The sequence below is a fragment of the Cyprinodon variegatus genome, unplaced genomic scaffold, assembly GCF_000732505.1.
Source record: "Cyprinodon variegatus isolate N-32 unplaced genomic scaffold, C_variegatus-1.0 Scaffold198, whole genome shotgun sequence".
Taxonomy (NCBI): domain Eukaryota; kingdom Metazoa; phylum Chordata; class Actinopteri; order Cyprinodontiformes; family Cyprinodontidae; genus Cyprinodon; species Cyprinodon variegatus.
The window spans coordinates 726,020-737,501 of NW_015150651.1; the positions used below are offsets into that span (position 1 = coordinate 726,020).

Genomic DNA, 11,482 nt, shown 5'->3' on the forward strand with positions numbered 1-11,482 from the left:
TATGCTAACACTCCTTAGCTATAGTGGTAACTTATGCTAACACTCCTTAGCTGCAGCGGTAACTTATGCTAATGCTCCTTAGCTGCAGCAGTAGCAGGCAGGATGGCAGGTTCATCCACACATTACATTTAGAGCCACCTCTTCCGCCGAGGATGACCAGGAGCGTCAAAGTAAATTGGGGGTCGTTAAACTTTTTAAATGTTTTTTCCGTATTCAGGATGAAATCCACCTTTTCTCAATCTATCTGGTAAAATCCCAGTAAATCATGTTTGAATGGTTTCAAAGGTCACTCATCTCCATATATGGTCAAACATCCTCTTTGTTTTCACAGATAAATCAGGGTCTGGTTCACGGCGGTTCTGCTCCAACTTTCCTCCACGCCACCAACATCCCGCAGCAAAGCACCATGGGATACATTCAGCAGCCACCACAGCAGCAACGGCAGTACCAACATTCCCAGAACCAGAACCAGCCAGGCAGTGTTTCAGACTTCAGGAACATGCTGACCCGATAGCACTGAGGACTGGATCGCAGCGCCAAGGATCTGCCTCTCTGGCGCCGCTCTGTTGGCGGCGGCCAAAACCTCCTAAATCAGGGGGCGGCATCCCCGACGCCGACCCGGAACCACCCGCAGGATCCGAAGACAATCTGAGGGGTCGGGTCTCTGTTGGGGCCAAAAGGGCTGCAGTGGGTGGACAATCAGAGCCGTGACCCGGACCTGTGGAGGTTTCCTTCTAGAAAGTTCTCATTCAGCTGTTTGCACTTTGACCCCAGAAGTAGAATATTTATTTATTTTGGACCTAAGATGATCCGTTTTGCTCTCAAGCTGCTCCCACCTAGAATCTCTCTGTTTAGGGCAGGTCCAACTCTGCAGAACAGAACTGTTCTGGAACCAGAGGAGCAGCGGAGCTGGACTGGACCTCAGAAACCCGGAGTCCGGACCGGGTGTCAGCCCGCAGAGAGGCGGAGGGATCGTGCCTTCAACTATAAAGACGGCTTTAAAATCCAGCTCAGGTCCGTTTGGATCATCAGAGGTTTATTTTCATAAGAGAGAAGATTGTTCTGAAAACAGGAAACGTGTAGATTTTCTCCTGCAGACGTTCTTCCTGGTTACAGTTCCCGGCTAATCGCTGCAAGAGCATCGTTCCGACTGAAATGTGGAAAAAAAACCTTAAAATGAAATCAAGCTGCAAATAATGATTATTCTGATCATTGGTTATTGATCGAAAAGGAAAAAGAACATTTATGTTAGAATTTAAACTAGCTAAAACAAAATATTCCCACTTGAGGATTTCTGAACAAAAACCTTTTTATCTTAAATGCAAAATGTTTTTCATTCTGGTGTAACTGCTGCTCTGAGTGGGTCCCTCTGTCAGCTGCAGTTAATGATTAATCGATTAAATCAATTGATAGGTTAGTTGACTATTATATTAAAAATCGGTTAATTTGGTTCATTGTTTGATCCTTAAAATAACCTTAAATTCAGAAGCACTTTAATGAGAAACGAACCCAAACCTTTAATTTAACCAGATACCTGAAAACCAGGAGAAACGGAGCGACACAAAAATAAAAAAAAACTTTAAAGTGGAAGAAGCTCAGCATGAGGAGTTCAACCGGTCGGAACCAGTTCTCATAAAAACAAACTAACAATGATTTTATTTTAAGGCTTTTTTCCCGAAGCTTTGAACAGATTTTGGACAGCTGTCCGTCTGACCCACAAACAACCAGATCAGATTTTATTCACTGAAAACACAGAAGTGTATTTGAAGGTTTCCATGGAAACGGGTGGCGCCCCTCCTTCCTGAGCAACACGACTTTACCTCAGAAAGTTGGAGGAGCAGAATCTGATGGGTTAGGCTGGATTACAGTGGAACCTGAGATAATCCAGAGGATGGTTAACAGATTGGGGCGAGGCGTTTTAGTCTGTCTATATGGAGACAATGTTGTTCCAGTATTATTGAGGGCAAAGAACAAAAAAGACATTTAAATAAAATGTTTTAAAATATTTTTTTAATTAAAGATAAACTTTAAAGAGTAACTCATATGTTATATGTTACAGTTTTCTAATTTTATCTTAAATATTAATTTTTCAGATTTGAAAAAAAAAATGCTATTTTTTGAGGGAAGGAGACTGAATTATTACAGTTTTCTACAGATTTCACCCTCTGCACCTCTGGGTGGTCTGAGAACACAGCAATAGAAATTAGCCACGAGAAATAAAATTTGGAAAAACGTTTGAGAAAAATAACATTGTGAAAACATAATCCAAAAAAATTAAAATCAGAAAAGAACTTCGAAATACTAACATTTGGAAAGTAAAATCATAAAAATAAAATAACTTGGGGGGGAAAAACAAAACAAAATTAGGATAATAAAATCTGGAAGAATATATATATCTATATATAGATGATTATATATATATATAATCTGAAAAAAATGACCAACCCTATAAAAACTCTGGCAGATCTTTTACACCTTACTAATTAATCTTTTGTCTTTTACTATTGAGAAGTGTTTTAAATGTCCATTCTTAAACATTTGCATGATGTTAACTATCACTAATAGTGGAGCAACTTTCTCCCCATAGCCTCACAAAGACAATCAGCAGAAACGCAGCGACTTTAGCCCCAAGAAAGCGCCGGCGTCTCTGAGCTCACGCTGGGTTGAGACGCAGCTTGCTCTGCGTGGACATTCAGGCCGTTTTTACACTTTTGTATGTGCAATGAGGACGGAAGGAGCCGGGTCGTTCCCGGGTCCGAACAGCTGTAGATAGAGGCGTACCGCCAGCTGGTCTTATTTATATGGAGTTATTTTTGTAACATTCCCAGGACTCGTCCTCTAAACGGGAGGACAGCAAGGAAGGCACGGTGCACAGGGTTTGGACCGAACCGGGCCGTGAAAAGAGATTAAAGCAGGAAGCTGGATCTCAGCTGCAGTTATTCAGTCATTTAACACTTAGAGATTCTAGAAGAAAAAGTGCAATTGTGTAAAATCACAAAATTTGTTTTATTTATGTGGCTGGAGCCCCCCCACCCCCATGAAGATCCAGCTGAAGCGGTGCCATAGATGTCTGTCTTTCTGTTCTGACAAATCAGTGTTCTTTAGAATTTCATTTAAAAGGTTATAGAGTTCAGTTGTTTAATTCTGGCCAAAATCAAAAACTAAAAGGAAGCAGCACAGAAATGTTTCAGTTGAAAGAAAACCATGAACGCTGCTGACCTGAGGAAGCCAAGGCATATTGTTGGAAAGTTAAGTGGAAGGAAAAAATTTGACGGAAACAAGCAGCCTTTGGGATGATAGACGGAATCTAAAGCCTCCACACACACATTAAAAACAACTTTATTAATAATAAATCTCATGATTATGAAGCCAAATAGTTTTTCTTTTTAATCTGCTGTAAGCCATAATCCAACAATTTTCAACCTTTGATGCTCTGATGATGGTAGGAACCTCCTGTAAACATCGTAGCTAAATGTTTTAGAACATCTGCTTCTGGGGAAAACGGTTCATCCACAGATCAGAGTTTGGTTTTGTTTGCCTTTCTGTCGATTGAGGTTAAACCGGGCCGTTGGTCCCGGCCGGACAGAACCAGAATCGTTGGGTTCGTCATGATCCTGATGAAGGGTGTAAATATGAGTTTTTTAGTTGATGATGATGATGGCTGCTCCTCCTGTTCTCGACCGTTTGGGTTTATTTTTCCACGTTTGTGAGTTAGGTCACTTCTAGGTGAACTTTTCTGTTTTCCATCATCCTGAGCTTCACCTCAGCTGTCGGATCGCATCCTGAGAAACGAACAAACAGCCTGGTGTTTAGTCACCTCTGCCGTTTCAGTGCAGAAACAAACATCTAGAGAAACTGTATATTGTATCATAGAATGTGGAAAAAAGACTTTAGGATGCATAGTTGTTTATTTTATATGTGTAATAGATGATATATATGTATGTTATTACTTTTAAATTAAAGTAATTTTATAAAAGATGGACTTTCTCTGGTTTTCCTCTTTTGTACATTGAGATTGTGATATTTTCACTGAACATGAATAACAAAAAGCTTTAAAATTTTTTTAAATACTTTATTTCATTTAGTAATGTCTTGAAAATGAAAAAAAATCTGAAACTTTCCTTTAGTTTTAATCATTTTTCAGCTTCTTACCCTTTTTTGTCTTTTCATATTTTTAAGTTATTAAAGGTTGAAGGTGAAACGACACAGAAATATTTTCTGCACAAACGATTGTCACCACTGGTTTGAACCGGTTAAAGGCGGGTATGCTCCGTTGCCTTCAGAGGTCAGACACTGCTGTGCTTATGCTACGTTAGCTTCTCTGGCTACCAGGAAGGCGTCCCGACATTAAACCACCAACAGAATCCCAGGGGTCTTATTTCTATAGATCTGATTAAATCCAGATCCAAAGAATCATCTGATCAGTTAAACAGAACCCATCAGGAAGTAGGATCAAACAGTAGCAGCTGGTGGATTTTTCACTACGACTAACAAAACAGCTTTACTCATCATTAAAGATTAAATATTTATCTTGGAAAGCTAAAAAAATATATTTAGATATTTTAAAATATTTTTTTTCATGCCTAGCGCCCTGTATTGGCCAGCGGCCACTGCTTTATACCTTGTTGTCAGGGTTTATAAGTCTGAAAGGTTTCAGATGGGATGGAAAGACCGCTGCAGAGTCTGGTTACTAAGGAAATACTGTACTTATGTAGCTTCTTGACATCTGGACTTTCTCTCCTCATAAATACTTTCTACTGTGGGCCCATCCTGGCCCCCCTGGTAAATTAGGCCTAGAACCACCCCTGACTTGATCATTATGTCTATTTTCTTTTAGAACCAAATCAGAATAAGAATTTTTATCACTTATTTTTATCTATTTTATCTGCATTTTTCATTTTTATTTTCTCTCCACAGACTTTGAGAAACATCCAGCTATTTTAATTTAGAAGTTTCAGGGGAATTAAGTTTTTTATTTATTTTTTTGAGTTGAAATTTTGTCTGTACTTTTATTTATTTATTTTTTTGTTTCCTACATTGAAGGATTTGATCTCTGCCAACATTGAAAGAAAAGATTCTGTAGGTTGAAACAGTGATGGAATCTGGTGGCCAAAAATTATGAAGCCCCGGATCGTTCAGTTGTTGAGGTGGGCACTCTGCTGGTGGCAGTTTGTCACCGTGCAGCGGGACAATAATCCAAAGCAGACCCACGTTGCTGCAGACTCCGCCCACCGGAGCGATGCAGTTCGCCTCACTTTCATGGGAAGTATAAAACAGAAGCAGCGTGCGTCCCTGCAGCCAGAGAGGGTTTCTGTCTCTTTATTGTCACCTGGTTCCTCCGCCTGACAATAAACCGGAACCTTCTGAATATCCCAGAGCTTCAATCATTAAATTAAATGTCAGGAATCTGTGGATGATTAATGTTTATCAGAAGGAGCGTCCACCTAGTCCGCCGTGGCGTCCGTCACCCTGTACACCTTGTTGACCAGGACCTCCACTTCATCGGTGTCCAGCCGGCACAGGTCCAGAACGCACACCACATGTTTGTCCTCCAGCTCCTGGGCCGTGGCCAGAATCTCCTCTGCAGGAAGGAAACCAGACTGTAACACTAAAGGCCTGAGATGCCGGGTCGGTCCGGTTCTGATGTAGCTACCTGACTCACGGAGTGTTAATCCTCGGCCTCTGGTGGCGCCGCCGAGGGGGCAGAGGAGACCCGTCGACAGGCAGGACAGCATGGAGTTGTCATGGGGATCCTGGCAGCGGCCGACGGCCCGCGGGTCGTCGGAGCAGACCACAGGGAGGAACGCTGCGTCTATGGCGATCTGCTGGTTGATCCCTGACAGAAAGTCCAGAACAGCTCCATCAGAAGCAGGATTACAGGCAAAAAAGCATGAGACTGGTTCCTGGTTCAGGTCATCCAACAGAACCTGACCCGGTTTGATGGTTCCAACACAGCAGGAACCAGAGCTTTACCCAGTATGGTGAGCTGGAGGTGACCCGGGCAGGGCTGGGGGGGCAGGGGGGCGGCGGCCTCTGGGCTCCAGCGGCTCGGCTGCAGGTTGCACCACTGCAGGAGGCCGTTCTTCTGGTCGGAGGAGAACCTGCGGGAGGCGCTGCTCTGGTGGGCGCCGCCTTCACTCAGATGCTCAGAAAGTCGCCTTCGCTGCTCCGACCACCTGCTGCTCTCCCAGGAGAGGGGGGCTGGTTCTAGCGGGGGGGACATGTGTTACAGCAGCAAACACGCAGCAGCGAAGCTAAGGACAGGAGAGACCACTCACCCCGAGCCTCCTCCTCCTCCCTCTCTCCTGGTGGGGTTTGGTGCTCCGGCCTGGCGAGCAGAGACAGACGAGCAGAACCGGGTCAAACATTCATCCTACGGATCAAAACCTCACAGTCGGAGTTTAATCACCTTTCAGTCGAACTGCTGCGTCGTTAAAGGGAAGAAAAGATGTTTAGGATTGTTGGTCAGAACTCGGCTCACAAACATTAAACAGGAATAAAAACCAAAGCTGAACTGAATCCTCCTTTTCTTTGGGTCGGCTCGCCGCCGGTCGGTGGAGGGGGACGCTGGCGGGTCGTCATCAGGAACCTGGACAAACCAGAAGCTTTCATGTCTCCGTTTGTCAGTGGAGATAAAACAGGCGGTGGGACTAAAGTCTGGTACCGGTGGGGCCCGGCAGGTCGTCTCTAGGTGGCGCACTGCTGCGATCTGGCCCTGAAGGGCCACCGTCTTATGCTCCCTGTACTGCAGGCTCTCTAGCTCCCTCTTCAGGTCAGACGCAGCAATCAAAGGAATTTGTCCTGGAAGTTAAAGCAAAGATAGAACCCAGAGTCTGCAGACAGAACCTGTTAAACGTTAAACCAGAACAAGAACCTGGAGAGTCCGCTGCTGATTGGACGAATCTCTGAGGGGGGGGCGGGTAGCAGTAGTGGCCCCCGACGGCGCTTTTCTGGAGGATCATGTTGTCCTTCAGGGTTTTGGTCCACTGAATGAAGCTCTTCACTCTGGGGTCGCTCACATACGGCCGTCCTTTGTGGTGCCCTGGTACAGACGCACAGAACCCCCGCCCCCCCTGGTCAGTCCAGTTCTGTTGGGGGTTAATGGACCGCTGCTGCAGCTGCACCCACCTGTGATGAAGATCTCCGTCTCACAGCTGCTGGTGAGGTACGGCGGGGAGTCCTCCACCTGACAGAGCCTCACCTGGGTGCACACCAGGTAGGTCACTATGGAAACAGTGGAGGGCGGGTCATTTAGTCATTAACCCAACTAAACATACATCTTCATTTCATTACGGACTCAGTTTTTAGGTCTGGACTTTGACTAGGACACTGTGGTTGTTTATGGTCAGAAGGTGAACCTCAGTCCCCCTGAGCAGCTCCTGGACTCCTCTGAAGAAAAGTACCTCCACTGTATGATTCTACCACCACCGTGTCCCACAGTGAACACGTGTCCTAACAGGCTTTATAGGGGCATGAAGAAAGCCATTTGTCTTAAACGAGAAAAACCGACCTTGAACAGAGGGGGTGGACTCAGATTTCAGCTTTCAAAAAGCAGCAAGTGAGTTGATCCCTTCCTGCTATCATCTTAACCCCTTTACAGGGAAGAAGTACACCTCCGTTTAATGACCCCCCCTTTCATGGGGCATTACAGGATAACAATGAAATTAATCAATCAGAGAAGAGAGGGTTGGAAAGGAACGACAGGACGACTCACTTGGACAGATCTGGTTGAAGATTTCAGGTTGGGATGAGGAAAAGAGCTCCAGGATGAAAGGCTGATTGGATGTTCCGTCCACAGCGTGGACCCAGCGGTACGTCCAGAACCGTTCTGGACCTAAAATGTGGACATCAGAACCATGAAGACCCGAAACTTTAGCTGTGACGACGATAAGAGATGATCTCTCACCTTTGTTTCCTTTACTTCTGACTCTTTCAACGCGACCGACGAACGTGACCAAACCGATGACATCACAAGCGGCACCAGCAGGGAGCCTGTCCAGTTCTGACCTGTAAGGACCATGAGAAACCAGGAACCGTTGAGAACGACTATCACTCCAAACCGGGGGATTGAGGTTTCGGTAAAAAGCGACCTGCTGGTGAACCTGTAGGCCGCCTCCGGCAGCCCCCACTGCGGTGGGACGGCCTTCTGGGAGACCACGGTGATGACGGCCGCGGGGTTACGAGGGTTCAGACAGATTTCTGGGAGGTAAAAAAACGTTTAAAGGAGAGAAAAAGATTCTGATCCAATACATGAAGAAAAGACAGACTGATTCTGTGATGCTGCGGAGCCCGTACCCACAGAGGAGAAGTTTCTCAGCCTGTGGTGGTCCATCTGGGGGCGGGACCTGTTGGAATAGCTCTGCTTCAGGCTGTAGTTCTGCAGGTAGAGCACGGAGCCCACCGTCATCCTCTGGTAGAACTCCAGACAGAGCTCGTTCCACAGCACCAGAGACATGCAGCCGCTCTGATCGGCCACTTCGAAGTAAGCCTGAGGAGCAGAATGAGCAGAGAACATCAGGACTAGCAGGAGGAGCAGAGTTTGGTTATCAATGAGCTGCTGAGTCTAAAAGAAGCAGACTTTGGATAAAAACCAAAAGGACTCAATGAACTCAGTCCCAATCTGAAAACTATGAAGTTTATGTCAAATATTAAAGCTGTTCCGATTCCCTTTTATTTATACTTATTGATTTATTTAAGACTCGCTGACATAACTCTGTCTGGATGTATGAATCTCTGTTTGATTTCTTGATCAGTTTTTTTTCCGTTTCATTTCGGTTTGATTTTAAATCAATGACTTATGGCTGAATTAAAGCTCCTTTTCACAACTGATGAGGAAATAAAAGCCTTATTTAAACAACAGAGCTCACCTGGTAGGGGTAATCAATCCTCTGCCCAAACTTCCCATAATACCTCAGCCTGGATTTGTGGATTATCTTCACCAGGATAGGAAGAGGTTTCCAAGAGCCTCTGAAGGACGACTCCAGAGTGCTAAGAAGAGCCACCTTGGACACTGAAAGACGGATATTAGAACCATCAGGATTTTCTTTAATCAAAACATCCTAAGCAAGGACAGAGCTCGGATATAAATTCGCTTTTAAACATGTAATCAGGCAAACAATGACACCATGGCTTCTATGCAGCGGATCGCCAGGGTTCAGCAACGGGTCGGGGAGGGGTTTTTTGTAAAAATAATTTATAGCGGTTCATAACTGGAATCAGCAGGTCCAATTTTTATTTATAAAAGCAGAAATCATTTTGCATTATTTATGTTTTTTAACCAAATTTACAGAGCTGCAAATATTTTACAAATCAAATAATCTGAGGATTCATTTGGATTAGATTTATTCATCTAAAAAGATATGCTCTAATTAAATCAACATACCTCAATAAACAAGTGCTTGAACTAAAACAATATTTACTCTAGAGCTAACAGTTTTCCCAAAAAATCCCTTTGCAATGAATTTGAAGCAATATTGCGATTTAATTTTTATTTATTCCGAGCTTGTAGAAGTTTCAGCCGAGGCTTTCTGTTTTTGAAAGCTTGCTTGCATGGAATCAATTGCAGATTTTACTGTAGCTTTTACATGAAAAAGTTTTTAAAACTGCTGCATGCATGGATCTAGCCTTCTGTGTGAGGAAAAACCTGCTTTAAGCATTTTACTGTGTCCCAAAGGGCTGGAGTGAAACATTTAGTGTCATACTCTTGTATGTTTATGTTTATAATCGATTAATTTGATTAAATGTTTCAGCCCCGATAATGTGTTTTAAACTTCTCTAATTTCTCACGCTCAGATGTTTTTATTTTGTTCCAATACAACAAAAACAATAAAGTGATGTGATCTGGTAAAGTTGATTGATTGATTGACTTTATTGATCTCACAGTGGAGAAATGTACTTGTTACATTAGCTCAAATAGTCAAAGGAGAAGAAGGTGCATAGGCTATATATAGTTTATCATTGCTAGTTTAGATGATTTTTTGGGTTTAAATAAATTAAAATAATTTAAAATAAATATATTTAGATATAGTTAAAATGATCTAAATGTAAATTATATAAATGTGAGAAATCTAAAATAGTTTTAATTACTTTAAAGTTCCAGAACGTTTAAAGGGAATAAAAACAACTTTCTTTTCATAAATTCTTCTTAGCTTTTTTTAAGGAGGTCCAGTTCTGGGTCAGAACTCACCGTCCAGCACCGGTTCTGCCGCAGCCTGAGCCGGGCTCCACATGTCCCCCTCCGGGTCGTCGTTGTTCCAGAGGGGCAGGTAGTGTTTCCGGCTCACCTGGAGGGGCGTGTCCCCCTGCAGGTCCGCGCTCCGCTCCATACCCTGTTTGACCAGCAGGGGGAGCGAGCTGACGTCTGAGATGCGGGGCAGAACCGCGGACGGTTCTGCGATGCATTCCACCTTCTCCACACAAATAAAACCATGACCCAATCTCCTCTCATTGTAAACAAAGGAGCACTGCCTGATGTTGACGTCACTCCCAGTCCTCAGGGCGTTTCTGTGCACCAACTGGTTCAGACTGGGATGGAGGAAGCATTTGGCTCTCCAGACTCCGTCAGTGATCGTCACATCGTAGCTGTCCAACTGCTGCTCCTGGTTCTGACCGTCGGTGGGTTCGGACAGGTACCGCCGAAGGGCCACGATAGCAACGGGATCCGCTTCCTCAGCGGAGAGTTTCAGGCTCTGAGTGGAAGATAATCGCCCCAACGTCCTCTGAAGGAAAGAGTCCTGAGCCACCAACGAAGAAGAGGCGCTCTCCATCCCTGACAGTTAGCTTAATAACTCATGTTAGCTCGTTTACCTCGATGCATTTCACTAAAAAGAAAAGCTATTCATCCCAACTGACGAATTATCACAAATTTGTTTATAATTAGTACTTTGCACTGCTAAAATACAGAACACTTATTTTGGAGCAAACAGTTCAAAGTCAGGAACGCTCCGCTAACTGAGGTAACCGAAAGCTAACCTCACAAACAGTTTGGAGCTCTTTGATGACGTCATAATCTTCATAACAGAAACCCAACCACAGTTAAAAAACAAATCATTTCCCCGCATCAAAGTACTTCACCCACATCGACATAAAAACGGTGTAAACAGGAGACTGCTGTTTTAAAATCCGCGCTAAACCAGTGCGCAAGAGCACTTTGGTGACGTATTCAATGCGACGTATGGGGTACGGCAGGCAATTGTAACATTTAATAAAACCTCATTTTATAATTGTACAAAATAATTACTACCTCACTTTATAATTGAACAAAAATAATTACTTTTGTGTCAATGTAAAGATAACTCACAAAACAATATGAGCAGAAGCAAATTTCCTTGTGTCCAGTGTTCTAGGAAAATGTTTTTAAAAATATTTTGTTGTTTTTATTTGTTGGTATCTTTTAAGTCCATTGATAAGGCTCTATTGATAATTACAGAAGAAGAGTGAGGTTCTATGCATTTTTCTAAAAAATATTTAAATGAGTGTTATA

General features: G+C 43.6%; 2 protein-coding genes across 3 annotated transcripts in view; one reads left to right on the forward strand and one right to left on the reverse strand.

Annotated features, from left to right (window-relative positions):
• LOC107087869 (neuronal PAS domain-containing protein 2-like) overlaps positions 1 to 2,031 on the forward strand; it is a 40,578-nt gene extending 38,547 nt beyond the window's left edge. For both annotated transcript variants that reach the window (XM_015379683.1, XM_015379682.1), the window contains exon 22: positions 332 to 2,031. In XM_015379683.1, coding sequence (XP_015235169.1) covers positions 332 to 514 — 183 coding nt within the window. In that variant the 3' untranslated portion in view covers positions 515 to 2,031. The remainder of the gene's footprint in view (positions 1 to 331) is intronic.
• Positions 2,032 to 3,228: 1,197 nt separating this feature from the next.
• On the reverse strand, positions 3,229 to 10,794 carry LOC107087878 (chromosome unknown open reading frame, human CXorf57). Its single transcript, XM_015379699.1, has 16 exons — positions 10,187 to 10,794; positions 8,868 to 9,010; positions 8,296 to 8,488; positions 8,091 to 8,199; positions 7,907 to 8,007; positions 7,715 to 7,834; positions 7,129 to 7,224; positions 6,875 to 7,042; positions 6,665 to 6,801; positions 6,516 to 6,589; positions 6,410 to 6,424; positions 6,279 to 6,328; positions 5,974 to 6,222; positions 5,654 to 5,836; positions 5,445 to 5,581; positions 3,229 to 3,782 (listed from the first exon to the last, which is right to left on the reverse strand). The coding sequence occupies exons 1-15, from the start codon at positions 10,764 to 10,766 to the stop codon at positions 5,445 to 5,447; spliced, it is 2,355 nt and encodes a 784-aa protein (XP_015235185.1). The 5' UTR covers positions 10,767 to 10,794; the 3' UTR covers positions 3,229 to 3,782.
• Positions 10,795 to 11,482: the final 688 nt, after the last annotated feature.

What these genes read in the sequence shown, in the direction of transcription:
- LOC107087878 (XM_015379699.1), bottom strand. Translation starts at nt 10,766, where the DNA reads ATGGAGAGCGCCTCTTCTTCGTTGGTGGCTCAGGACTCTTTCCTTCAG. An exon ending in CGACCTGCCGGGCCCCACCG is followed by an intron (nt 6,590 to 6,664) that starts GTACCAGACTTT and finishes TGGTTTGTCCAG; the next exon opens with GTTCCTGATGACGACCCGCC. An exon ending in GGAGGAGGAGGAGGCTCGGG is followed by an intron (nt 6,223 to 6,278) that starts GTGAGTGGTCTC and finishes TGCTGTAACACA; the next exon opens with TGTCCCCCCCGCTAGAACCA.